Source organism: Lepidochelys olivacea, assembly GCF_965140295.1.
Source record: "Lepidochelys olivacea isolate rLepOli2 genome assembly, chromosome: 10".
Classification (NCBI taxonomy): domain Eukaryota; kingdom Metazoa; phylum Chordata; order Testudines; family Cheloniidae; genus Lepidochelys; species Lepidochelys olivacea.
The window spans coordinates 64845121-64870979 of record NC_140420.1 but is presented as its reverse complement, the minus strand read 5'-3'; the positions used below and the strand labels follow the sequence as shown (position 1 = coordinate 64870979).

Here is a 25859-nt window from a genome sequence, read left to right as displayed (position 1 = left end):
CTGGTTCTTTGCTATCCTCATCAGCAGTCTTCACCTCAAGAAGTGTGCCAGGAGAGTGGCCAGGGTGTTCCTATGCCAGGGCTATTCCTAACTGTTAGAATTGCTCATAGGGAAATAGTTGCTGCTGGGGCAAAAACTAGGGCAGCCCTTAAGTTATTTTTGAAAAACTAGGGCAGCCCTTGGGTTATTTTTGAGGGAGAGATCTTTGGGACTGAGAGGGTGGCTGTTGAACAGTTAACGCTGCATGTAGACATTTTTGTTGTAATCCTAGGTGTGTTCATGGAACAATTAGTGGTGAACATGGATTATGTTGGGGGTGAGTGGTGGGGTGGGGAGTGATTGAAAATGTAGCAATGGGAGTTTTGGGGGTATGCTGGGAGGGGGTTATTGAATATTCAGAGGTGGGAGTGTTTATTTGGGGGGTAAGTGAGGCTGGGGGTGTTGCTGAGCATGGGGAAGGGGTCTCAGGGCAGTAGAATTGGCAGGCTCTCTAAGGAGGGTGGCTGCACAGAGAGAGCTGGGTAATATCTGTGGCGGGGGGGGGTTACACTTCGAGCTGGAAGTGGCTAATTAAGGGGAGCCCTTCGCCCGTAAGATGTCCCCGCTTAGCAGAGGGGAGGATGGAGACGATAGGCCTCTCCAGTACAATGGTGTCACTATGGTAACCCAGGAGCCCTCTTCGCTCACCCCCCCTTCCGGATTCGTTCTCGCGAGAGCTGGCCGGGCCGGCGCGGAGAGGCCAGGGCGCTCAGGGGCCTTTTCAAACCCAGCAGCAGCACAGGAGCTCGGCAAGGAAATGGCGGAGAACGATAAACCGGAGACCGCGGCGGCCGCGCCGCCACCGGGGGGAGCGGAGGAGGCCTTAGCCGCCCCAGACAACCAGCCTCAGCAGCAGGATGAGGAGATGGTGGCAACGGCGACCGAGAGCGGTGGTAGCGCCAATGGCGTCAAAATGTGTGTGCGGGGCTGGGCCTGGGCTCCGAGCCGGGAGACAAGCGGGAGGGGGCTAGGCAACGGGGCTACCTGAGCGCGGGGATTCAGGCGGCCGCCTAGGCCGTGGTAGAGAGGCAGACCGTCCTCTCCTTCTCGCCCCCCCCCCACCTCGGGCAAGGCTCCTCCCCCTCCGGGGAGCCCCCATCACCTGGGAGGGGAAGTAGAAGCCCCCCCCCCCCCCCCGTTAGTGTTAGCCGCTGTGGTGTAGCCTGGGGGCGGTGTGTGTGGAGAAGGGGATAACGAGCAGGTCAGAGGAAGGGGCTAAGAGCGGGGGGAGGGGAGGCTCACGAAGGCTGCCCTGCGGTGAGGTGCTGCTCTAGGGGGGGTTGCTTCCCCCATCCCATTAGCCTCTCCTTGGGAACACGGAGAGCGTGGCCCTGCGGCAAGGCAGGAGGCCAGGCAATTGTATTATATTAACGATGGCGAGGTTTCTCGGTGTGATCACTGGGAGCAGTGCGCTTCCTTGCATGGTCGTGTGTCTGCTCGCTGAATCCAAGCCCGTACGTGTAACACAGACAGTAAGTATGTGATTCTGTGAGGATTATATGGGTGGGAGTTGATCATCACTCCACAGATCGCTTTTGAGTAGTGAAATCTTTATGTCTTCAAATACCATAATCTGTTCTGTTTACACCACGTTTTTCTGGAGATGTATTGTAACTTTACATTGCTGCTTTTTTTTGTTTTTGTTTTTTTTTTGTATCCCTCCATCTGTAAAGCCAGGTTGGCTTAGAAACAGGAATGCTCTTGTGCAGGTGCATAGAGACAAATCTGTACTTGTAACACATTTTGAAAAAGTTTTAAAAATTAACAGCTTTCCTGTAAATTACAGTGCTATTTTAAGATCCAGTAAGCCAGGACCTGTCAGGGACAGATGTGGAATGTTATTAAGAAGCTTGGAATTTCAGCTTTCCAATGTAATAAAGCAAAAGGGCTTTCTAGAACTGATGGTTCTTGCCTGGTAAAAGTTTGAAGGTCTGATGTCAGTGGTTGAACATAGGAAGTCTTTGATCTCAAATCAGTACAACTTTCAGCTCCTCATTTTACCCAGTTCACACCTTGGAGGAAAGTATATTTTGTTACAGATGTCTTTTAATACATGGTGGCTGTTTGAAAGCTGCGTTGACATTTGAAATGTTAAAAGTATGGATTGTGGTAAATAAACACACTTGAGGTCAGATTCAAAATAAAAACATTTATAAAAGGGGTGACGAATGAAGGCATTTATTCCATGGTATTCTTGTATTTGTGTAGATTATATTTTACATACCTTGGGGTAACCTAGGTCAGGTTTTCCTTTGTTGTGCACTTGGCTCTAAATGCTCTCACTCCTGTTTTTTGTGGTTTGTATTATTCTTGGTTTAAGGCCATGTGTAGAGTCTTGCATTTTCAGATTGCTGTGCAAACATCAAAATGCAACATGGTGTTAATCACAGTTTTTCATTTTCTTCTGGGAATGTAATAATTATGGCAATGACTTAACAAAAAACCAATTACCCTATATTTTTGTTGGTAGACTTGGGGAGTTGTTTTAGAAAGAAATGCAAGATATGCTCCTGGGTATCAGGGTTTCATGTACACATAATCCCCCCTCTGTTCCCCTTGGAATCGTGTACAGAAAGCATTATGTTAAATTTATTGTGTATCAAAAGACAAATTTCAGTCTGTTTAAATTCTCCTGTAACCAGATAGTGCTTATGTAAAAGTGGACAACGTATTACTCTAATCCTGCAATTACTTATGCACCTACTTAACCTTACTATGTTGAGTAATAGTACTACTCAAGGTAGTAAAGATAAAAATTTGCATCTGTGTTTGCAGAATTAGGGACTTAGTTGTGGAACTTCCTGCACTGCCACTTTGTACCCATCTACTTATGAACAGAATCAATAGAAGTTCCTAGAATAACTTTTTCAGCACAATACATTGAATAAATAGAATTCTGAGCTGTAAGTATTTTGTTAACTTATGTATCGTGAAAAATCACGTGCATATTACAAATTATTTGAAATCATCTTTTTCTGTGGGTTCTTTATACATAAGCTTGGAAGATTTATCTTTTTTTTATTTTGTTTTGAAGATTTATTTTCTGCACAATTTTGGATTTAAATGTTTGCCTCAGTTTGTTTCCTACAAATGCAATCTTTGAGTTAAAATTTAATTACTAGTAATATCTGGAATCAGAAAATAAAATTCAGTTTAATTATTGTATTTCTTCTTATTTACACATTATGCAGTAAATGCTAATAATAAATGCTGATGATTGTAATCAAAGTTTAGAATCATGTTATTGTTCCTACTCAACTTTGGCCCCAGCACATGTTGATGCATACTACAGTACATTGGGTCAATCTAACTATCAGGTGATTGACCAGAGAATGAACAAACAAACAAAAAAAATCCCTTTATGTAAAATTTGATTAATAATGATAATTCTTGGTGTTTTGGGGATCTGGGTCAAGAAGTCAAATATAAACACTTATACAACAATAAAAAAGTGCTAGCTGCTCTACAGAGAAGTATGAAGACAAAATCCCTGGCCTTAATTAATTTATAACTGGTGTCGCTGTATTGCTTAATTTCATTACTTCTGTGGGAATTCTGTACTGATTGATTTTTTTTATTTTTTTATTTTTCTGACTGAATGGACTCCACGCTAAAGTGAGATAGGGAAGTTTGTAGCTCTTAAAGTTGTCATTTCAGTTGGTCTCCAGACCACAAAAGTAATGCTGCTTCAATTCCCGTTTCAAAGGTTTTCTTTGTAATCAGGGAAGAAACTACATCTCTACTCTGATATAACGCTGTGCTTGGGAGCCAAAAAAATCTTACCGCATTATAGGTGAAACCGCGTTATATCGAACTTGCTTTGATCCACCGAAGCATGCAGCCCTGCCCACCCTGGAGTGCTGCTTTACCACATTATATCCGAATTCGTGTTATATCGGGTCGCGTTATATCGGGGTAGAGGTGTATGTAAAATGATAGCTCATATTTTACAGAAAACGTTGCCTCTCCTTCTAGGATGCACAGAAGTTCTGCATCCATGGATTTCTATGTTCCTTATGAATACTCAGGTGATCAGATTGTTTTGCTATATATAAAAAATGAAAATACCAACATATGCTTCTTTTCTGGATATAATCTCTTTGGATATAATATATTTTTTAGTTATAAACTTTGCAATAATCTCTCAACTAACTTGATTATTACATATTTTGGTTACAAAGCCCATTTCACACCAGTGCTTTCTAATTCTAGGAAAAGTAATTGCTTCAAATTCATGCTCTGAATTCTTAAAATGGAGTTTGGCATTGTGGATGGATAATAAATGGGACCCCACTGTAGAACTTTTCATTTACTTAGCGTGACAGTAATAAATTGACTTTATTCCACACTCAGGATATGCAGGTTGATTACATTTGAAGGTGTGGTTACTTTTTAATGAAGAGAATCTTGGCTCTTAATTTCATAATTCTTCAATAAACACAAACGAAACAGTCCAGCGATGTACTGTATTTATAGAACTGAAATGTGTATTTTAGGTCATTTGAGCTACATGCTGAAAGTGTCAAAACTTGGTATAAAATTTTAGGTCCTGGATCCCTGTTGAAACAAATACAGCTTGTGAGGCATTGTGAAGATACTGTTTTGCTCATGTAATAAGTTAAGCAAGAGGTTCCAAATCCCCCTTTTCTGCAATCTTGTAACCCTTAGATATGAGAGGAATATTGTGTAATTGCAACTGGTGTCTCATGCAAAGATCTTTCAGTACACTGTTTAAAACACCTAAGTCTCAAGGCTTGTAATAACTAGGCTGGTACATCTCAGTTACACAAGTTTTTAATAATCTGTTTCTTTATAACACCACCTTGCTGGAACTTGACCAGCATATTAGTACAGAAGTACAACTTAACTAGACTTCCTTACTGTGATTATAATGGAACAGTGTGGCCTTTCTTTGCAAACTTTAACTTCTTATTTTGTTGCCAAATAAAACATCGTGTTCATGAAATGAGACTGTTTAAAATGAAATCTTAAAATATCTTGGGAACTAGGGAGTTCCGAATGGTAGTTGCAAAGTTGGTAGCATGCAAAATGTGGCATTTGCCCTATTAGTATAGAATTGTACCATTATCTCAAAGCAAAACTAATCTGTCTGTCTCTTGAAAATATAGGGATAATGATGAGGCAACAAAGGAAGAAAAAGCACCTGTGAAGGAAAAGTATGTTCCAAAACCGAAGGCAATTCCATCTCTTGGAAACAAGAATAGATTCCATCCCTATTCAAAGGACAAGAATTTAGGCACTGGAGAAAAGAAGACTATTAACCGTAATAGAGTTTTCATTAGCAACATCCCATACGACATGAAATGGCAAGCTATTAAAGATCTTATGAGAGAAAAAGGTAACTCACTCCTGATAACCCACTTCATATAGGAAGGGGAGGAACTTAAAATATTTTTGTCCTTTGAGCCACACAGATTTGACTTGCATTTTTTTTTATTTTTTGTTTGGCCTTTACTTGATACATCTATCTTTCCCCCACTCTTTCATTTGAGACAACTGCATTGCAGGGTAGTATGGGAAAATGAAGTGTTTACAAACTTGCCATTCTAGTGTGACAGTAGAGAGCCAAAAGCATATGCATGCCCTCATGACTTTTTAAAGAGATTGTGTTTTGTCTAGTTGTAGTCTTTGTAGATTTTTAAAGGGCTATTGTATTTAAGCAATACACTTAGTGTGTATTTCAAAAGATGTTTTGTATTTCCTTGGTGGAATCTGGCTGTGGAATTAACTTTGTCTGCATTGTCACTACTGCCATGACTGACTGTCTGGAGATCTATATTAAAAGTGTGTTACTGCTGTTGCAGTTTTGATAGAGTAATCTGAACAACCCAAACGTTTTACTCTGGACAGTTTGGGGGAAAATAACTCTAATAAGAATTCTGTAAAAAGTTAGATCTGTTATTTTTCTTGAAAATATTGATTCTTTAAAAGTAATGCAAAGCACACTTGGCTTCTAGGCTGTTAAATAATGCCAAAAACTTTTTGTAACTGTGCTTGGTGTATCTGTTGTAAGGTGACATGACTATTTGATTGGTTTTATTCACCGAAACTTTAGAAAGTGTGTGGCTTGCTGTGAAATATTTGACGTGTAAATTTGGTTATTATATTGAAGGCAAACTCTTATGATTGAAGACATTCAGGTAGAAAGTCACCTTAAAACAGCTGTTGTGAGTAGGATGACAAATGTCATTGAAAAGTGCTAATGTTGATGTTCTAACCTGATAGGTTAAGGGACCAAGTGTGTATCTGAATTTGTTCACCAACTATATCATACTGGCCAAAATATGATCTGTAGTATGAATTAGGTTAAATATAGTTGTTTGTATAGCTCTTGAGAATGTGGCTGCTGCATATTTCTGAAAATTAGCTAAATTATATAGCCATTGACAGGAGGTATGTTGGTCTGGTTTTGATTGTTGGTGAATAATAGGTGCTTCTCTGTAGAGTTGTGCACAGGGGCACAGTAAAGCAAGATATTGGTGTTTAAATGCATTGTCTCTTGGTATTTTCCCTTTGTATGTCTTATGTAGTTGGTGAGGTTACATACGTGGAGCTGTTTAAGGATGCTGAAGGAAAATCAAGGGTAAGTGCCGTGGGCAACAATCTGCTAGAGGTTTAAAAGTTCCTCAGCAGTTTTATTTTTGTATAATACCTGTACCAGTTTTTGGAAAGTAAGTTTCATTTTTATTTTATTATGATAGACTTGAGGCTTCTGTATTAGAATCAGTCTGACACTTTCATGTAAATCAAACTAGCTGGCTGTAAGGGACAAACTATTTTATAAAAGTCAACAAATGGCATTTACTTAATTCTCTTAAGGTAATACTTTTCAGCCAACACTTTACTTGAGGATTTTTGTTGTGTTCTAGATCTGTTTTATGTAAAGGACTTTAAAAAAAACTACTGAATTGACAAATTTTGCAAGTGTAATTTTTTTGAGGCCAATAAGTATAAAAATGTTAAGACTATACTGTTTGAAGAATCTAATTTGAGAGTTTACAGGACTAGTGCTCTGAACACTTTGGATTATTGAATTTGCCTGTTTTTTAAACTGAATGGAAGGAGGTGGTTGGCAGCCAAGAGAATGCCAGCAATGAGGCACTTAGAGTGAAGAATGTTAAAGCTCCTTTGTCTTTTTTTCAGTCAAAAGTTTGAGCTATAATAGATCTGAACCTGCTTTATGAACTGAGAAATGCAGGTTTGATTCTAACTGAGCAGGAATAATTGTTGTAAATGAGTTCCCTAACATTTGTAAAACAAAATGGTGTGTTTTCAGTTTAGTCTATATTACTGCTCACTTAAAGCAGTCCTAAGCTAGTTGCTTTATTAAATGGGTTTTGGTGCAGTCGGTAATTTACTTTCATGAAAAGTAACTTAACTTTTAAACGTAATTCAGAAAGGTACACAAAATCCTTGTATATTATATGTATGTGGAATTAAATTTTGTACTCAAAGGTCAGCATCCAGTGACACACTGAGTGTGCTGATCGTATTCTTTTAACTGTCCTATATTGATCTGTGTGGCATTTTTCTATAGTCCAATTCTGGTTTGGCTCAAAGAGAATAAAATAGAGTTTACAATATTGTCTTTTGCTTTTTAATTGTAATATCCACTGTAGTGCATTTGTTCAGAAGACACTAGGTGAAATTAAATTTTGGCTATCAGTAAAAAGCATGTGTTTATAAATTCTGGAGTTGAAATTTAACTAACAGTTATTTAACAGTAATATGGAATCTTAAAATATTTTATTAGCTACGTTTACTGACTCCTTTTTTTTTTTTCTCCTTATGTGTTCACAAATCTTCATCATGGATGTAGGGTTGTGGGTAAGTTTCTGTGTGTGTGTGTGTGTGGAAAGACACTACTGTATAAATATTCTGCTAGGTTTTTAAAATTAACTTTATTTTAATACTCTACATATTTTGTTCCTTCTTAAGTGTGGTTGAATTCAAAGATGAAGAATTCATAAAGAAAGCATTAGAAACTATGAACAAATATGACCTTAGTGGAAGACCCCTGAACATTAAAGAGGTATGAATGTTACCTTGTTTTAGCTTGAATTGATGAAATCTTTTCTAGGAACACTTGAAGTGGCTTTATACTAACATGAGGTGGTCTATTAGCTACACATATCTTCCACTTTCTATAGTGGAGAGGCCTCTTTATGTTTCCTTAGCCAGCAAGGGGCCTGTGGCTCACAGAAGGCACAATGCCAGGGGATCTAATGTGACAAAATCATGATGTGTCCTAAAGACTGTAGTATGCCAAAATAGACAAATGCCTTTTTTTTAAATGGTAGATATCTCCTAACTTCCTACCACTTCCCTCTGTCATCCCTGGTTATTGCTTTCAGTTTTTATACTTTTATCAAAATGACTCTTAACTCTAGTCTGCCAGTCAGATTGTTCTGACTATTTTGTAATGGGACAGGGGGTGGAAATAGAGTGATTGTGCAAATTGAGATCTCAAATAAGTGTCAAAATTCTCAATGTAATATACAGTGTTGGGTCCTATAATAGTTCTTTGGAATGTTCTGTTACATTTTTAATCATGGAATTAACAAATAATCAAAGTTCATTGAATTAACTCAGTGCTTGGAAGAAGGTACTAGACTGACAGCCCACTAGATTGAAATCTTTTCTACTTGTCCATAGGCTAGGTACAGCATGTGAAGTGGCAGTGCACGCTTCCTCCACAAGTGCTTTGCCAATATGCCTCAACCCTCATCTGAAAGGACCCACCTCTAGAGGTGAGGGAATTAGGTCTCCATGCTACTTAAGTGCTTGATCCCTCTGCTGATGCTGACAAGGATATTAGTTGATGATTTTGATGGATTTTTGTGGAATTTTAAAATAGTACTTCTTTTGTTCAACTGTCAATCCTGCTGTTGATGAATGTGTTAGCTTTACTTTTAAATGTGTTCTAGGATCCTGATGGTGAACATGCTCGTAGGGCATTGCAGCGTGTGGGAGGACCATTCCCAGGAGGACATGGACCTGATATGGCACCTGGATTGATGAATTTACCCCCTTCAATTCTCAATAATCCAAACATTCCTCCTGAGATTATCAGTAATTTGCAGGCTGGCAGGCTCGGGTCCACTATTTTTGTTGCTAATGTAAGTTTAAGCACATATTTAAAAATTTTAATGTCTAATCTATCTTAAAAAATCCTTATGTTCAGTAGTACCAATCTCTCTGAATTATGCAAGAATATCCACTCACTCTCCCTTTTTAAAAGGACATGCATATGAATTAATTTTAAGGTCTGGTATTTCTTTCCTGAAACTGAAGAGAGAACGTATGTATGTGTCCAAAATACGTGAAATGGATTTTCAGCAGCAGACTACTACCAGCAGGTCTTTTTGATGGTCTTCACTGTGCTGTAGTCCTTTGTTGCAATTTTTTAAAATAGTATTTACAGATAACTTTGGCTTTTCTTTACAACTGAGTGTACTTGTTAGTTGGCAAGTGTATTTGTATGTATCCACCTTGTGCAGAAAATCTTGCCAGTTACTCTGCATTAACACAAACTCTATTTTACATTATTGTTTTAATGCGATTATTTATTCTGATTCTTTTACTAGCTCAGAATTTGCACAAATTTAAGAAATACCTGAACTAGTCCTGATTCTCTTTAGATGCAAACTGGCACTTAAGAGAATGCAGGTGATGCAAAAAATATCCCTTCCTAATCAGCATGTTAAAAGTCGAGGAGGGAAGCATACAGAAGTGACATGAAATCATCACTTTTAAAGAGATTTGACTTGTTAGACTCACTGTGGTGGACATGTGCTATAAAAATATATTGTTTTTAAGAGTTTAAAAAGTTACTGTGCTGTACAATGTCTTCTAAATTATTTAATGAGAAGAGATAAATGTATTGGAATTGTGTAATTTTGTATATTCAGCTTGACTTTAAAGTTGGCTGGAAGAAACTAAAGGAGGTGTTCAGCATTGCTGGAACTGTAAAACGTGCAGATATCAAAGAAGACAAGGATGGCAAGAGTCGAGGAATGGGAACAGTCACTTTTGAACAAGCAATTGAAGCAGTTCAGGCAATATGTATCCTTATTTTTGAGAATTAGTTATCTGGTCAAAGGAGCAATTTGTTAAATGTGGATTCAGTTTGCATTGAATGGTATATGAGTGTATGTGTTTGATTTTAAAGCTACACTATATCCATTTGCATTGTAGCTGCTTTATGTGCATGCTAAATTTCAGTTTCTGTGTACATGAAGACCTTGAGTGTACTTCACAAAACAGCTTAGGCGCCTAAACTCCAAAATTAGGCATGTAAGTCCCCATGCGTGGTGTCACCGAAGTCCACACAACTTCTTCTAGGCTGCCACCTAACTGTGTTGGCACCTAAACTAACTTGGCACTTAACATTCCATTGTAAAAGTTCCCTGGGAACCTAAGTTTTTAGAGCTTGGGGTATGTTCAATTCTACTCTAGGCATCTAGGTGCCTAAGTCACAGAGCAATTCATGAACCAGAGGAAGATAGAAATTCGTTGGTTTGTGTGGCTTGAGGCACATGCACCAGTTCGGATCCCATTCAAAATCCAGGTGGTGTTGGTGGTACCTACCTTATAACTGTTAGTTCAGTGGTTAGAGCACTCTACTGGGATGTGGGAGACCCAAGTACAATTCTCATCTCTCTCACCATCCTGAGCTGCTCTAACCCCTGAGCTATGGGATATTCTGATTCTTCTCTTGTTGAAGCCATTCCATAGTGGATAAATGATGAGAGTGGAGCAGGGGGACTGTACCAGGTTCTTCCATTTCCCAGGTGGGTGCTCTAACCATTGGAATACAGAAACATTCTCTCTCGGCCAGTGACTGTTCAAATGTGGATAAACACTTAAATAATCATTGGGCCGGAGAGAGAGGGTGACTCTGCAGTCCAGTAGTTAAGGTTGAAAAAGGAGCTGATTTGTTCAGTGATTGTCTGTAACTGTCATTCTAACTAGCTAATCTCCTTGATTGGAGAAGTGGGGAGGGAACCACTAAGAAGGGTGATGTAAATTATAAAAATGCGTCTTTAAAACTAGTTAAGCTGCCTTCAGTTGTCAGATCAAACTTCTTTGACTTGGTCTTCAGCTATGTTCAATGGACAGTTCCTGTTTGATAGACCCATGCATGTAAAAATGGTGAGTTGTCTGCCCTTTTCCCCCTTTAGCCAAGCTAAAATGTAGTGAAATTCCTCCTAATAATACTCATTTCACAACAGGATGACAAATCAATTCCTCATGAAGACTTCCGTGTGGTGGAGAACAAGACGCCACAGTTACCTCGTGAGTATGGGCTATAATCTTCCTTACTCCTTGAACTTCATATATTATAATGTGCAGTCTGTAACTCTATGATGTCAGCACCAGAAGGCATGAATGACATTTGTAGGATCTCATTGTGGCAACAGAAATCCTGACTCGTGATGGTGATACTTACTCTGGTTTTCAAAGGTGGCCTTGGAGGTATTGGGATGGGACTTGGACCAGGAGGACAGCCCATCAGCGCAACCCAGTTGAGCATGGGAGGTGGAATGGGGAATATGGGTCCAGGAGGTGAGTATACTTTTATTTCTTTTCTCTATAACTTTAATGGTTCTTGGTCTTGCCTCAGGAAAAGTTGTCTTCTCTAACAAAGTAAACCTTGAATAGTGTGAATTTGATTAATTGACTTACATAAATTACTCCTAGAGGAATTCTGCGCAATACAGTATTTGTGCAAAATTAATGTTCTGTGCAGAATTTCCTTTTAACCCCACAGAAATGGGCTGCAGAGGTGCTGATGGACACTTGGGGCCACTGGACCCAGCAGAGCCCAGCTTGCAAATAGAAGCCACTCTGAGGGGGAGGGAGTTGAAGGGTTCCTGGCAGCTGCAGTTCCCAGCATGCCCTGAAGGAAGGAGGCGGCATGCAGGAAACGCCGTACAAGCCCAGGGCCCAGCATCAGGCTGTTTCTCCCTCTGGATCCCTAGGTTCTGGGAGGATAGGAGGCAAGAGTGTCTGAGCTAGAGCTGGAGGGAGTGTGGGGGTGTCTGGTCCTCAGGTGGGGCTCGGGAAGGGGTAGAAAAACAGCAACTGGGTTGTTGTAGGGGCTTCTTTAACTCTCTACTCCTGGGGGAATTTTTTTTGTCTGTATTGCTACAGACATACTGGCTGACAGTATTTTGAAATTGAATACCCAATAATTGAAATTGGTGTGATTATATAGTGTTGTTTTGACAAAATATGCAGAATTTTAAAATATTGTGCACAGAATTTTATAGAATATAGAAATATAGAGAGCTTTTTCTGTATTCTAAACAATATGTATAACTTTTGGTTGAAGGTATGGGAATGGATGGCCCAGGTTTCGGAGGAATGAACAGAATGGGAGGAGGTATATGTGTTTTTTATTTATTTTCTGTTAACTTCTTTAAAATATAGTATAGAAAACATTTTTCCTTATTGCATAGGTATCGGTGGATTTGGTGGAATGGAAGGAATGACTAACATGGGAGGATTTGGTGGAGTCAGCAGAATGGGAGGTGTGTGAACTTTCTCTCTCCCTCTCCCCCTCTACTTTTAATCCATTATCGTTATTAAAACTCTTTTCTTTACATAGGGATGGGGAGCGTAGATGACTTCAGAGGAAATATGGGCAGTGGAATGAGTGGGGGCATAGGAACTGGCATGGGAGGCATGGCAACTGGCATGGGAGGTAAGTTAGCAAACTTAAATGTGAGCTCTTCAGATTTGTGCTTTAAACTATTTTCCTTTTGAATGAGCAGTCATGAAATATGTAATTTATGTATATCTTATGTTGAAAATGTAACAGAAAATCTATTGCAACTCCTGCTTCTTTGTTGGTATATTCTCAGCAGAAATGTTTCGTGGTGGAATGGGAGGAAGTATGGACAGAGATTTTGGTCGCAGTGACATGGCAATGAACCGGGGCTTTGGAGATTCGTTTGGAAGAATGGGTATGATAACTCTGTCAAATTTGAGTTCCTCCTGAGCAATCACAATGTGTTTCAAGTACTTTCTTTCTTTTGACAAGAAAACTAACTTGTAAATTTATCTGCCTACTCCTCACCATCAACTTCAGTCTCCAGAGAGTATTTTGGTAGGTGCTGCAATGAGGATAAAATTTAGATCTTTACATAGATGGAAGTACAGTGGCCCTGTCTAAAAAATAAAAATTAAAAAAAAATTTTTTTTTAAACAGGGGAGTGATTTAAAGAGAATATTTTAAGTTAACACAGCTAGTAACTTTGAGTATTTGAGTAATTGAAATTCTAGGACACCTTTCTGGAAACAGCATACCAGCTGTCTTGCAATTTCTGTGGCCCTGTCTCATTAGTGCACACTAGGTTGTCCTTCCTGTTTATGCCCAATCTGCTGCTTCTTTTTTTGATGCAAGTCATAATCCTGGGGGAATTCTGTGCCAAAAAATTAAAAATTCTGAGCACAATATTTTAAAATTCTGAAAAGTTTATTTGTCAAAATAACACAACATAATCACAGCAGTTTCAGTTATTTTGGTAATTTATTTCAAAATATCTGTCAGCAAGTATGTCTGTAACCTCACACTCCCCTTCCTTCCTTCCTGAGTAGAGAGTTAAAGAAACCACTATGACAACCCAGTTCCTGTTTCTCTGCCCCTTTTCCCCCTCCCTCAGAGCCCAGCTGGGGGGGGCCAGACACGCACAACCCCTCTCCCCCTCCCCCCAGAGCCAGCCACTGTGCTCCCACAGCCAATATACCCAACCCCACACCTCTTGCCAAGATCCCATGCCCACTTCTCTCCCCCCCCCCCGCCCGAGCCCAGCCATGTTCCCCCCTTCCCTCAGCACCTGCGCCTCTGCCCCCCAGAGCCCAGGAATCCAAAGGAGAAACCTCCTGATGCTTGGCCCCAGGCTTGCATGGAGTTTCCTGTGTGCTGCCATCTCCTTCCCTCAGGGCATGCTGGGAACTATAGCTGCCAGAAATCCTGTAGATCTCTCCCCCTCCCTCGGCAGCATCTTCTGTGTGTGAGCTGGGCTCTGCTGTGTCCAGCGGCCTCTGGTCGTGGCCAACAGCACTGCAGCCCATTTCTGTGGGGGAAAGGAAATTCTACATGCACAACGTTAATTTCTGAAAAATTCTGCATTGCACAGTGGCGCAGAATTCCTCCAGGAGTAAAGTCAGCTCAGGAGGTTGTGCTGATATTTTCTCCACTTTTAGGTCACATGTCCTGTGCAAAGATGTTTCACTTTTTTGACTGAGCAGGTTTCACTACCCTCTCTTGTTTTAACTTGGTCATTTGGGACAAAAAATGTTCTGCAGAAGTAGAGCCTAGGTTGACCAAAAGTGCAAGGATGAGCCTGGATCCTGCCTAAATGTAGCTATTTACTGCCTTTCTTTTATGGTGGACATGCTAAAGATATGAACTTTCTTTTCTGTTAACTCCACCCTGCAAAGGTGAAGAATAGCATGAGGTTGACTCTTAAAATCCTTCATGATATATGGATGCCTCATTGGAAGAGGTAGAGGGGACTAGTTTAGGTTGCCACCGTAAAGGCTGCTTGTAAAACAATTTTTCCCTGAAGGAGATTCAGGCATGATTACCAATTTTAATTAGAAAATCCCCATTTAGACAGGTGTGTAAATCAAATTAGAGAACCATTCTTTACAGAAGTCAGTCTGGAAGCTCTGCTTCTTCCGGCCTGCGAATGGCTCCTGCTCTTCATACATTCTCTGTTTGGGGTGGGGCATCTTCAAGGATTAGGTCCGCATCACAAAAGACCGGTGGGTCCTCTTGACTATCTTGAATTTCTGAGTTGCCTCCGTGTCTCACAAGATGATTCAGTCTTTTCTTTAGGGGCAGAAAAGAAGATTGTGCAAAGATGATAAAACTGTTTGCTAAGAATCTGGTTAATTTGCCCCTTTCCAGGAGACATCAGATTTTCTGGTATTTGTTTTAGGCTATTTTCCATCTTTTAAGATGACAGGACGTCTTTGCCCCATCTTGGATTTAAAGTGACTGAACAGTTTCTTGGAAGTGAAGACATTCAAAATAGAATATATTTAGGTTGATAGTGGCTGCTGTGTATTTGCAGGCAAAATTTCTCAGTTGAAAACACAAACTTAGCTCTGACTGCAGATGTTCTACACTAATATCAGATTTTTTTTTCCTGTATATCGATAATGCATATTGGTCTTGCAGAGGCTGGTATTAAGTCTGTGCATTTTAGTACTGTTGTGAGGAATTGGATGTGGGAGTTCTGCATGCAATAGACGGGAGCAGGCTTTAGCCAAGTAGAGTGCAAAACAGCAGGGCTCTGCCATATATACTTGTATTCTCTGGTGCTGCTGTAACGGGACAAGACAGTACATACTTAAAGGTGAAAGTATCCTGGGCTGATTTGTATCTACAAAGTCTGTATCTCTGCTTCCTGTGATAAGTACTGTTTCGGGATCACTGAGCAGGATAGCAGTGGCAGAGAATGGAAGTAATTGAAATATACAAAATATCTGCTTCTCTTGATTGTATTTTGGCATTGCATTTTTACTTAGTGAGAACTTGATATAATCCCAGAGGACCTATAACTTTTTTTCCTTTTGCTAGCTAAACTATTATGACTTTACATCATAACTGTTGGTTTATGCTGTGCTTAGCTGCATAAGACCCTACTCTCCTCCTATCCCAATATCTAGGCTGATGTCTTCTTACTTAAGGAAAATGGGCCACTGGTGCATCGAAGGGGGTCTTCACAGCTTTAATGCACCCAAGAGACTGTATTGGCCACTTTCATAGAATCATAAAATCTCAGGGTTGGAAGGGACCTCAGGAGGTCATCTAGTCCAACCCCCTGCTCAAAGCAGGACCAATCCCCAATTTTTGCCCCAGATCCCAAATGTCCCCCTCAAGGATTGAACTCACAACTCTGGGTTTAGCAGGCCAATGCTCAAACCACTGAGCTATCCCTCCCATTCTTTGAAGTAAAAGGCTCTCCCCTCTTCCTTGCCTACAATATCAAGAAAATTAATGAATCTAGAACAAGATCTATGTAATCACCTACCTAGATGATTAGCTTATTTAGAAGTTTGTGTATTAAGGGCTGTGACCAGAGCAGAGATGTTCTTGAGTCTAGGACTCTTCAGTAATGAGAGGCCCTTGGCAGAAGTTTTCTTGCTCCTAACAAATGCTTGGAGACTAGTATTGCCTTCAGGAAATCACTTTGAGGATAAAATCTGTCCAATTAGCATGGTAGATTTCTCCAGCAATCTGAGCTCTGCTGACATTTTGACCTTACTGTATACTGCTGGGATTTAGTACCCTGGTTTCAAACTCTGCAAACAGTTCTTATCATGGAGGACACTTTCAATCAAAGCAATGAGTATGAAATAGTCTTTCCCCTGCAGGTCACAAAATGTGTTGCATTGTAATGAAAAGGATGCCCCTGCAGGACTCAAACGCAAGCTTTTTGGTTTGGGGATCCTGTCTAAGCATCCATCTGATGTATTGTATTTCAGAAAGAGCTTTTGATCCCCACCTGCTAGAGTGCTGAAAAGCCCAGCTTGCATTGAACAAGCTCAGTATTCTAGCGAGAATCACAACATTATTCTGAGGTCAGGTAACACTAGTGTGGCATAAGTAAATTGCAAAGGGGGAAACAAACTCTTCCTCTGAGAGACCATCCTTCTATTCAGGTTTGCAGAGAACAATCATCTTTCCGTTTGAACTGCTGAGTCTGTTGTCAGGTTCATTATACAGAAAATATATCCACCCTGGGGAACAGTTTCAGAAATTGGGTATTCAGAGTGTTTGCAGTCTGGGCAAGTCAGTCACTGACTTTCTGTGGCAAAAAACACCAGACCAGATAAACAAAAAACCCAGAATGTGAAAGGTTCTCCAGCAGATAAAGTAGCATGGGCAACATGAAGTTTGTGTTCTTCCTTTTAGCCCATACCATGTACACTTGTGTTTTCTTTCATGTGAAGGGTAATTAAATCAAGCAAGACAGAGCCAAGATTGTGCTGATAGTTCTGGAGTGACCAAGTCATCAGTTTGTGGACTTACATTGGATGGCATTAGAACACCACCCATTTGTCTTCTCATATCAAGATCTATTGTCACAGTGACGCTGTCTTTGTCACAATCTAGCAGATCTAGGTTTATCAGAGAGAGTTCTGTCTATTCTCTTCTCCATAAAAATGGCCATACTGGGTGAGACCAATGGTCCACCTTGCCCAGTTTCCTGTCTTCCTGTCAATAGTGGCTGGTGCAGGGGGCTTCAGAGGGAATTAACGTAACAGGACAGTTTGAGTGATCTGTGCCTTGTGGTCCAGTCCCAGTTACTGTCAGTCAGAGGTTTAGGGACACTCAGAGCATGGGGTTGCATCCTTGATCATCTTGGCTAATAGCCATTGATGGACCTACCCTCCATGAATTTAATTAATTCTGTTTGAACCCATTTATACCTTTGGCCTTTACCGCACCCCCTGGCAATGAGTTCCATGGTTTGACTGTGGGTTGTATGAGGTACTTCCTTAAGTTAGTTTTAAACTTGCTGCCTCTTATTTTCATTTGGTGACCCCAGGTTCACATGTTATGTGAAGGGGTAAATAACACTTCCTTATATACTTTCTCCAAACCATTCATGATTTTATAGACCTCTATCATATTCCCGTTAGGTCATCTCTTTTCCAAGCTGACTAGTCCCCCAGTCTTTTTAATCTCTCCTCATATGGAAGCTGTTCCATATCCCTGATCGTTTTTGTTGTCCTTCCCTGTGCTTTTTCCAATTTTAATTTTTTGTTTTGTTTTTTTTTTTGAGATGGGTGACCAGAACTGCATGCAATATTCAAGATGTGGGCATACCATGGATTTATATAGTGGCAATATGATATTTTCTGCCTTATTATCTATCCCTTTCGTAATGGTTCCTAACACTATTAGCTTTTTTTGACTGCTGCTTCACATTGAGCAGATGTTTTCAGAGACCTGTTCACAATGATTCCAAGATCTTTCTTGAGTGCTAACAGCTAATTTAGAACCCATCATTTTGTATGTATAGTTGGGATTGTTTTCCAGTGTGCATTACTTTGCATTTATCAACATTGAATTTCATCTGCCATCTTTCAGAGTAGCAGCCGTGTTAGTCTGCATTCACAAAAAGAAAAGGAGTACTTGTGGCACCTTAGAGACTAACAAATTTATTTGCGCATAAGCTTTCATGAGCTACAGCTCACTTCATGGGATGCATCCGATGAAGTGAGCTGTAGCTCACGAAAGCTTATGCTCAATAAATTCGTTAGTCTCTATCTGCCATCTTGTTGCTCAATCACCTAGTTTCTGTGAGATCCCTTTTGTAGCTCTTCGCAGCTTGGGATTTAACTATCCTGAGTAATTTTGTATCATCTGCAAATTTTGCCACTTCACTATTCTCACTCTTTACCCCTTTTTCCAGATCATTTATGAATATGTTGAACAGAACTGATCCCAGAATGGATCCTTGTGGAACCCCACTATTTACCTCTCTCCATTGTGAAAATTGACTATTTATTCCTACCCTTTGTTTCCTAACTTTTAACCAGTTACTGATCCATGAGAGGACCTTCCCTTTTATCTCATGACTCCTTACTTTGCTTAAGAGCCTTTGGTGAAGGATCATATAAATGGTTTCTGAAAGTCCAAGTGCACTATTTCCACTGGATCACCCTTGTCCACATGCTTGTTGACATCCTCAAAGAATGCTAATAGATTGGTGAGGTATTACTTCCCTCAACAAAAGTCTCATTGATTCTTCCCCAATATATTGTGCTTATCTGTGTCTGATAATTCTGTTCTTTACTATTATAGTGTAAACCACTTTGTTTGGTACTGAGATTTACTCCAGAAAGAAGAGCAATTTAGCTGCTTACTACAGAATCTGGACAGGGACAGGCGGTGTAGTGCTATGGTAACCTCTACCAAAGCCATCACAAGGGAGTTATAGAATGGTGGGATTAAAGTACTTTCCCCTTGCTGTCTCAGTCTTGCAGCTCTTATGAGTTTAATGAATTTGGTGTGACTTTTCTTCCACATCCCTAGCACTGTTCCCTAAAAGCATGTTTTCTCTCCTCTGACCCACTATAGGCTTCCCAGTGGAATCTTTACTTGAGCGTTTAATAAGCAGCTCCTTTGAATCTTTCGGGAGAGAAGCAAAAGCTTCAAGTAATTCTCCTAGTATTGGTTACATCAGTTGGGAGTGGAAATGACAGAAGCCCTTTCCACCCTATATTTTTCACAATAAGGTGGTCCTATTAGCCTTGCTTTGAGTTTCTTGCAGAATCGTTTTCTTTATTCCATCTAGCTTGCCCTAATGGCAATTTGTCCAAACAAAAGAATTTTTTTTCTTAAGAGGCGGCTTTGGAAAGCATCTTAAAACCGGATCTGAGTTACCCAGGAAAGAATTTTCTGTAGTATCTGGCTGATGAATCTTGCCCATATGCTCAGGGTTTAGCTGATTGCCATATTTGGGGTCGGGAGGGAGTTTTCCTCCAGGGCAGATTGGAAGAGGCCCTGGAGGTTTTTCGCCTTCCTCTGTAGCATGGGGCACGGGTCACTTGCTGGAGGATTCTCTGCTCCTTGAAGTCTTTAAACTACAATTTGAGGACTTCAATAGCACAGATATAGGTGTGAGGTTTTTTGCAGGAGTGGTGGGTGAAATTCTGTGGCCTGCATTGTGCAGGAGGTCAGACTAGATGATCATAATGGTCCCTTCTGACCTAAAATATCTATGAATCTGTAAAAAGAGCTCAGGGCTAGAGGCCATCAAAGTCACTTATTAGAGGCTTCCCACCCAGCTTGCATAATAAGGTACCAGCCCATCTAATCTACCCAGGTGAAACCAGTCCACAGAGAAGAATCATAAGGTAAGAATGTCTTGTGTAGTTTTAAACATTAACCAGTGTACTTGCTAATATTATCTGGCTTTGTTAATTTATAGCCATAATCTTAGCATATGTCACTAGATTTTTTTTTCTCCTATCTTTGTTTAGGTGGTGCAATGGTTGGTGGTTTTGCAGGAGGAATGGGAGCTTCTAGCATGGGCCCAGTAGGATCTGGAATGAGTAGGTTGATTGGTTTCAACAGAATGTAAATGATCAATGTATAGATGTAGCAGAAGATTTTTGAAAATAATTAACTTGTTCTAGTGCAATACTTTCAGTGGCAGGAAAATATTCATGTAGCAGTCCCAGGTTGTGATTGTAATTCTCATTGTTTTTGGAGGAGCCCTTTTGCTAGAAATGCTTTCCTTCTATATAGGGCCCTACTAAATTCACTGACTGTGAAATCAGGCCCTCCCCCCATGAAATCTAGCTATTGGAGGGGAGTGGCAGGGCTGAGCGCACTCCAGCTGCTGGGCTGGGGAGGGATGGGGCTTCATCTTCCCTTGCATGACCATTCTCAGAGGGGAGATTAGATTTACCACCACCCCCCCGCCATGCAGTGGAAGAGGAGGTCCTATCCCTCCACAGCACAGCCCAGACTAGAAGGTAGGAGCCCCCGGATGGGGCACTCCCAGCAGTACGGGGGAGATCAGACCCACGTCCAGGAACCTCCCCATGCTGCGGGAAAGCTCTATGGCAATCTTGCGACCCCCACACGTGTGCGTGCGCGCACACACACACAACAGCTTTGTTTTACACCCCCCCATGATGCCCTTTTGGGTTGGGACCGCCATGGATACAGCACAGTGAAATTTCAGATGCAAACATCTGAAAACATGAAATTGGTCAATTTCAAAAACCTTCTGGCCATGAAACTTGCCAAAATGGACCATGAATTTGGTAGGGCCCTATTTATATATTAACACTGAGTTTCTTTCTTGTTCACTACATCCTTTCTAACTCTTAATCTGGTGTTGGAATTTGTCAAACTTCTTAATATGCTAAGTATTTGTGAAGAAAGGAGCAGCATTCTGGTAAGATTTTTGCCAGAAGAAAGATAGGGTGAGTTATTCGTAGGAATCCTACAAACAACTCTGATTTTTCAATACTGTTATTTTTGCAGTAAGTAAAACATGCTAGAAACCATTTGTAGTCTAGAATTTCAGATATAATTCAGTTAACTTTTTGTGTAGAGGTCTAATCCTGAACTTGTTTAAAGGCAACGTTCATAGTCAGTAGGCATGACACCTTCACATTGGGATAGATGAAAGACAGTAATGCCTTGCCATTGGCTATCTTGGATGGCACACTAGGAAATCCACCTCGATACTCAAGACATGTGGATGAAGTTGAAGCTCCTGCCTTACCTGAATTTTAATTGTGGATTCATTAAAATTTTCAATAGGATATTTATCTTGAGTGCCAGTAGTTTCACACGTCTGACACATAGTAATGTGCTTTAAAATTGCATTTAGTGTTGGAAAGTCCAGGTTTCTGATATCAAGTAGTGGCTATCAATGCCAATCTAGTTTAATATCCAAAGAACCCTTCCTTTAGAAGATGATGCCATCAGGTAGGTAAAAGTCTGTGTGTGTATTTGCATTCAGGAAAACTGACGTATTTTTATTTTGCCTTCTTGGATTATAATTCTCGAATTATCCATGTTCTAAAACTTCTACAGTATTTTCATTTAATCTTTTTGGTCCACTGTGTGACTTATTAGTGAAATTTGAAAGTCATTTAACTTTCAATTCCTGTGAGGTTTGTGGTGATGTTCATTGGAATGTTTTTTATAGATACAGTACTAGTCTGTCAACACTTCTGTATTTGCTACTTGGTATCTTATTGTACAGTACTGATATTTTGATAATTCAGAAATGTTCAAATAAAAACGTCAATTTTAGTAATTTGCAAAGAATGTAATAACTGTGATTGGGCTAACATGCTGATATTTGAATCCGCTTGGAGCTTATATGAAATATGACAAACTTCGTTATGCTCTGTACTAGACCAGTTTTCTTACCTAAAATGACGGCATTTTCCCTACACAAGAGATCCAGTTAGTTAAATTCACTTACAATACAGCTATAACTTGCATTTAATGTAATATCATGAAGTAAACTTATTTTTATTTCCTGAACATCTTCTCTTCCTCTCTCTGTCTAGGTGGTGGAATGGGTGGTATGAATAGTATGACTGGAGGAATGGGGATGGATCGTATGAGCTCCAGTTTTGATCGAATGGGACCAGCTATGGGAGCTGGCCTGGACAGGAATATTGATATGGATCGAGGATTTGTGGCTGGCCCGATGGGAAGTGGTGTGAGAGAGAGAGGTTCTAAAGGCAACCAGATATTTGTCAGAAATGTAAGCATGTGAATTTGAACAAACAGCTATTTTTTCCACTCTGTGTCTGTATATATTATTAATACCTGTTTTCATTCTAGCTTCCATTTGACTTGACCTGGCAGAAGCTAAAAGAGAAATTCAGTCAGTGTGGTAAGTATATGGAAGGCTGCAAATATTGTCCTGCATAAGCCATAAAGTCAGAGTTTAACAAATGTCCAATCTACAAGGACAGTGGGATGTAGTTGTTGCCTAGGCAAAATGTTAACTAGCCTGAAAAGTAGTCTGGCCAGCCTTATCCTGCTCACATATGTTAATTTCTGGGAAAATTACTGTACTAAATTTACCCTTGTGACTTTAGATGTGTTTTACAGCTGGAGGCAGATTGTTTTTGTTCAGCTAGATGGGCCTAGTCTGTGTATTATCTGAGGGCTGTGGCTTATTAAAGTGAATAAAAGCATTGTTGCTATATTGTTTGGCTTTGTGTATGGAAGACATGCAGGATTGCTGTGGATATTCAACATAGCATTGATTTATGCAGGTAATTCAGAAAACCTTTATGGCCCTATTGCTAAAAATGCATGAATCATGGGGCTTAGATGTAAGAACAAACACCTTGTTTCCCCCTTTGAAAACTCACTTTCAGAACTCAAAACCTAATTGGCTTTTTTACTTTGTGGGGGGAGAGAGGAGGAAGAAATAATTCTCAGCATAGCACTGTCATCTGATATAATGAATAGACAGTCATAAACATTTGTGCTGTACAAATGTGATAGCAAATGTACATAGCTTTTGTCCAAGAAAATGAAGTTGCAGATATTCCTGCTTTTGACTTCATGCAAAGACGTTTATTGCTGGGATGTTATGGGTACATCTACACAGCAAAAAACAACACAAAAAACCTGACTTGGGCTGGCTCTACAGGGCTAAAAATAGTAGAGTAGACACTCCCGCTTGGGCTCTGAAACCTGTGGGGATAGGGGAATCTCAGGGCCTGGGCTCCAGCTTGAGTCGGAACATCTACACTGCTGTTTTTAGCCCTGTAGTGCAAGCCCGAGTCAGTTGACCCAGACTTTTAAGACTTGCTTCTACAGGGGCTGTGGGTTTTTTTTTTCTCTCTGTAACCTCTGAGACTTGGCAGAAGTGCATAAGATAGTAAACTGTTTTCCAGTCTCTTGTGGCTATTTTTGTACCTAAACGTTCTTCCTCTTGGCTATCTTTTTTACTGTTTTACTGTTGTGCTTAGAACCCATAGTTATGGATAAGACCTCCATTGTACTTGGCGTTAAAAAAACACAAACCAAAAGATGGTCCCTGCCCCAAACACAAGTTCAGTAATAACCATTTTTTGCAATTGCTCTAATCTCAATAGCCACCTTCTTTTCATATGTAACCTTGGTAATGTTGCATCTTAAAATTTAGAAGAATTTTGTGAACATTGGAAGAATGTGGAATTAAAATGTGGAAAAATCTTTACAAGTCATTCTGCAGATATTAGTATAAAGGAGAAGCAGGGAGGGGAACTGAGGATATGTATGAAAACAAGATCTCTGTTTAAGGGCTGTCTAAATACAGGTTTTTTTGTACTGCGTTAGCTATATCGGTTTCTAAACCGATAATACTGGTACAACCGCCTAGTATAGCTGCAGTTATACAGTTATAAAGGTGCTTATACCAGAATAGTTTTTATTCATAAATTTACAGAAATAAGCTATACTGAAAAGCATCTTTACCTGTGCCCTCAGCATCCCTGATTCTAAATGATGCAGTTTCTGTTCAGATTTAACTAGATGAGCCCTAGAAGTGCATCTGCTTCTCTTTGACAATCTTCACAGCAGCTAACGTAGTAATTCTTGAATGATTTTAAGAAAACAGTGATTAGTACAAATCAGCAAAATCTGTATATCCTGCAAATGTCATTAAGTGACTAAAAATAATATCTGTCTCTAAATGTTTCATCTCTTTCTGTGAAAAGTCAGTCTTATATTGAGTCTCTTAAAAATGAGGCCCACATTTTAGAGAGGCTTGTCTACTTGTGGTGGCTTGGCTGTATTATCATGGTTTAGCTAAAAGGATAGCTTGTTATGAAATGTCTTTCTTAAAACAGCCAGTTAATGACTAGTTTTCTGTCTTGGGTGCTTTTTGAAATCTTAAGTCTTCTAAAGAAGTGTATTCAGGATAAAGGAATGTCCATCCGTGAAAAATCAATTAATTCTTATTTCGATAATCACTCCAGTAACAGAACTTCCACTCCGTTTGATCTGTACTATGATTTTTACTGTAACGTGCACCTAGTAAGTAATCACTGTGTGATAGCTCAAATCGTGGCTGAAAGGGCCTCAAAACTGGTCTTATTCTAATGGGATTCTTCTGTTTGTGCAACTGAGCTCAATTAATTCAAGCAAAAGCATGTTTAATTCTATACTGGTTTCAGACAAGGACTGTTGCTGTTTGTGTGGACCGGGGAGTTTTCATACTCTGATTCTTGTCTGCTGTTTTAACACTTACTGAAAGGAAACATAAGTAAACACTACCTGAATGTATTGGAATAGCAACTTTTTTAATAAAAATGTAAAGCAGTTAATTGACACCTCAGATTGACCCAAAGATTCAACCTGCTGTAAAATGGATACAAGCCTTATACTTGGTTAGCCCATTTGATGGTAATATGTTTTCTAAAGTGTATTTTAACATCTAATCTTAGATGCCTCCTAAATTTTTTTTAAATGCCTTTCTACTTCAATCTGTCATTGGATATCTAACTTGGTAGTGCAATGTAGCCTTTATAGTAACTGCTGTTTAACTTATTTATTCAGGTCATGTAATGTTTGCTGAAATAAAAATGGAGAATGGAAAATCAAAAGGCTGTGGAACAGTCAGGTTTGACTCACCAGAATCTGCTGAAAAAGCCTGTAGAATAATGAACGGCATAAAAATCAGTGGCAGAGAAATTGATGTACGCTTGGATCGCAATGCATAATTTAAACTGTATTCAGGAACATTCCTATGTCTGTTTAGCTTCTATATCCTAGTAAGTCATTTTTAGTAACATTGTATGCTTACAAAAACCGTAAAAACAAACTTTTAAATCCCACCAGCCTTTAACAGTATAGTGTTTAATATACTGTGATTCTTGTTAACTAAATCTTACTATGTTTGGTTTTTAAGGACAGTTTGCCCGATTTTCAGAGGTACTGAACACCTGCAGTCCTCTTAAAGACATTTTAGAGTGACTGTGGATGCTTGGCACCTCTGGAAAATTAGGCGAAGTGTCTCTAGTCATTCAGTTTAAATGAATGGTTATACTGTTTTTAATAAAATAAGCCATTTTCTCTGTTCTCAAGATTGCATAGTGGGATTTGTTTAGTGTTTCAGATTCCCCCCAGCTCGTATCAACATTGTAATGTAAAAAATTAGATGTCCTTTCCAGAATTTTGGTTTTATATATGCATTGTAGTCACACTGTAATTCTTGACTCTAAAAGAAAGGGCTCCAATTAGGCTGTGATGTTGTTTTATTTTTAAGATTACTTTTATGCCATGATTT

At 39.7% G+C, this 25859-nt stretch overlaps 1 protein-coding gene across 1 annotated transcript; it reads left to right on the top strand.

Moving 5' to 3' along the window:
- Nucleotides 1-595: 595 nt before the first annotated feature.
- Nucleotides 596-25656, top strand: MYEF2 (myelin expression factor 2; the record flags this gene model as incomplete). Its single annotated transcript, XM_084642384.1, has 18 exons — nucleotides 596-954; nucleotides 5169-5398; nucleotides 6591-6643; nucleotides 7880-7887; nucleotides 7999-8092; nucleotides 8988-9179; nucleotides 9972-10125; nucleotides 11165-11214; nucleotides 11295-11358; nucleotides 11527-11628; nucleotides 12398-12448; nucleotides 12525-12596; nucleotides 12674-12769; nucleotides 12930-13031; nucleotides 20077-20148; nucleotides 22135-22334; nucleotides 22415-22466; nucleotides 25130-25656. 18 exons carry the CDS (start codon nucleotides 596-598, stop codon nucleotides 25291-25293), a joined length of 2115 nt encoding a protein of 704 aa, XP_084498510.1. The 3' UTR covers nucleotides 25294-25656.
- Nucleotides 25657-25859: the final 203 nt, after the last annotated feature.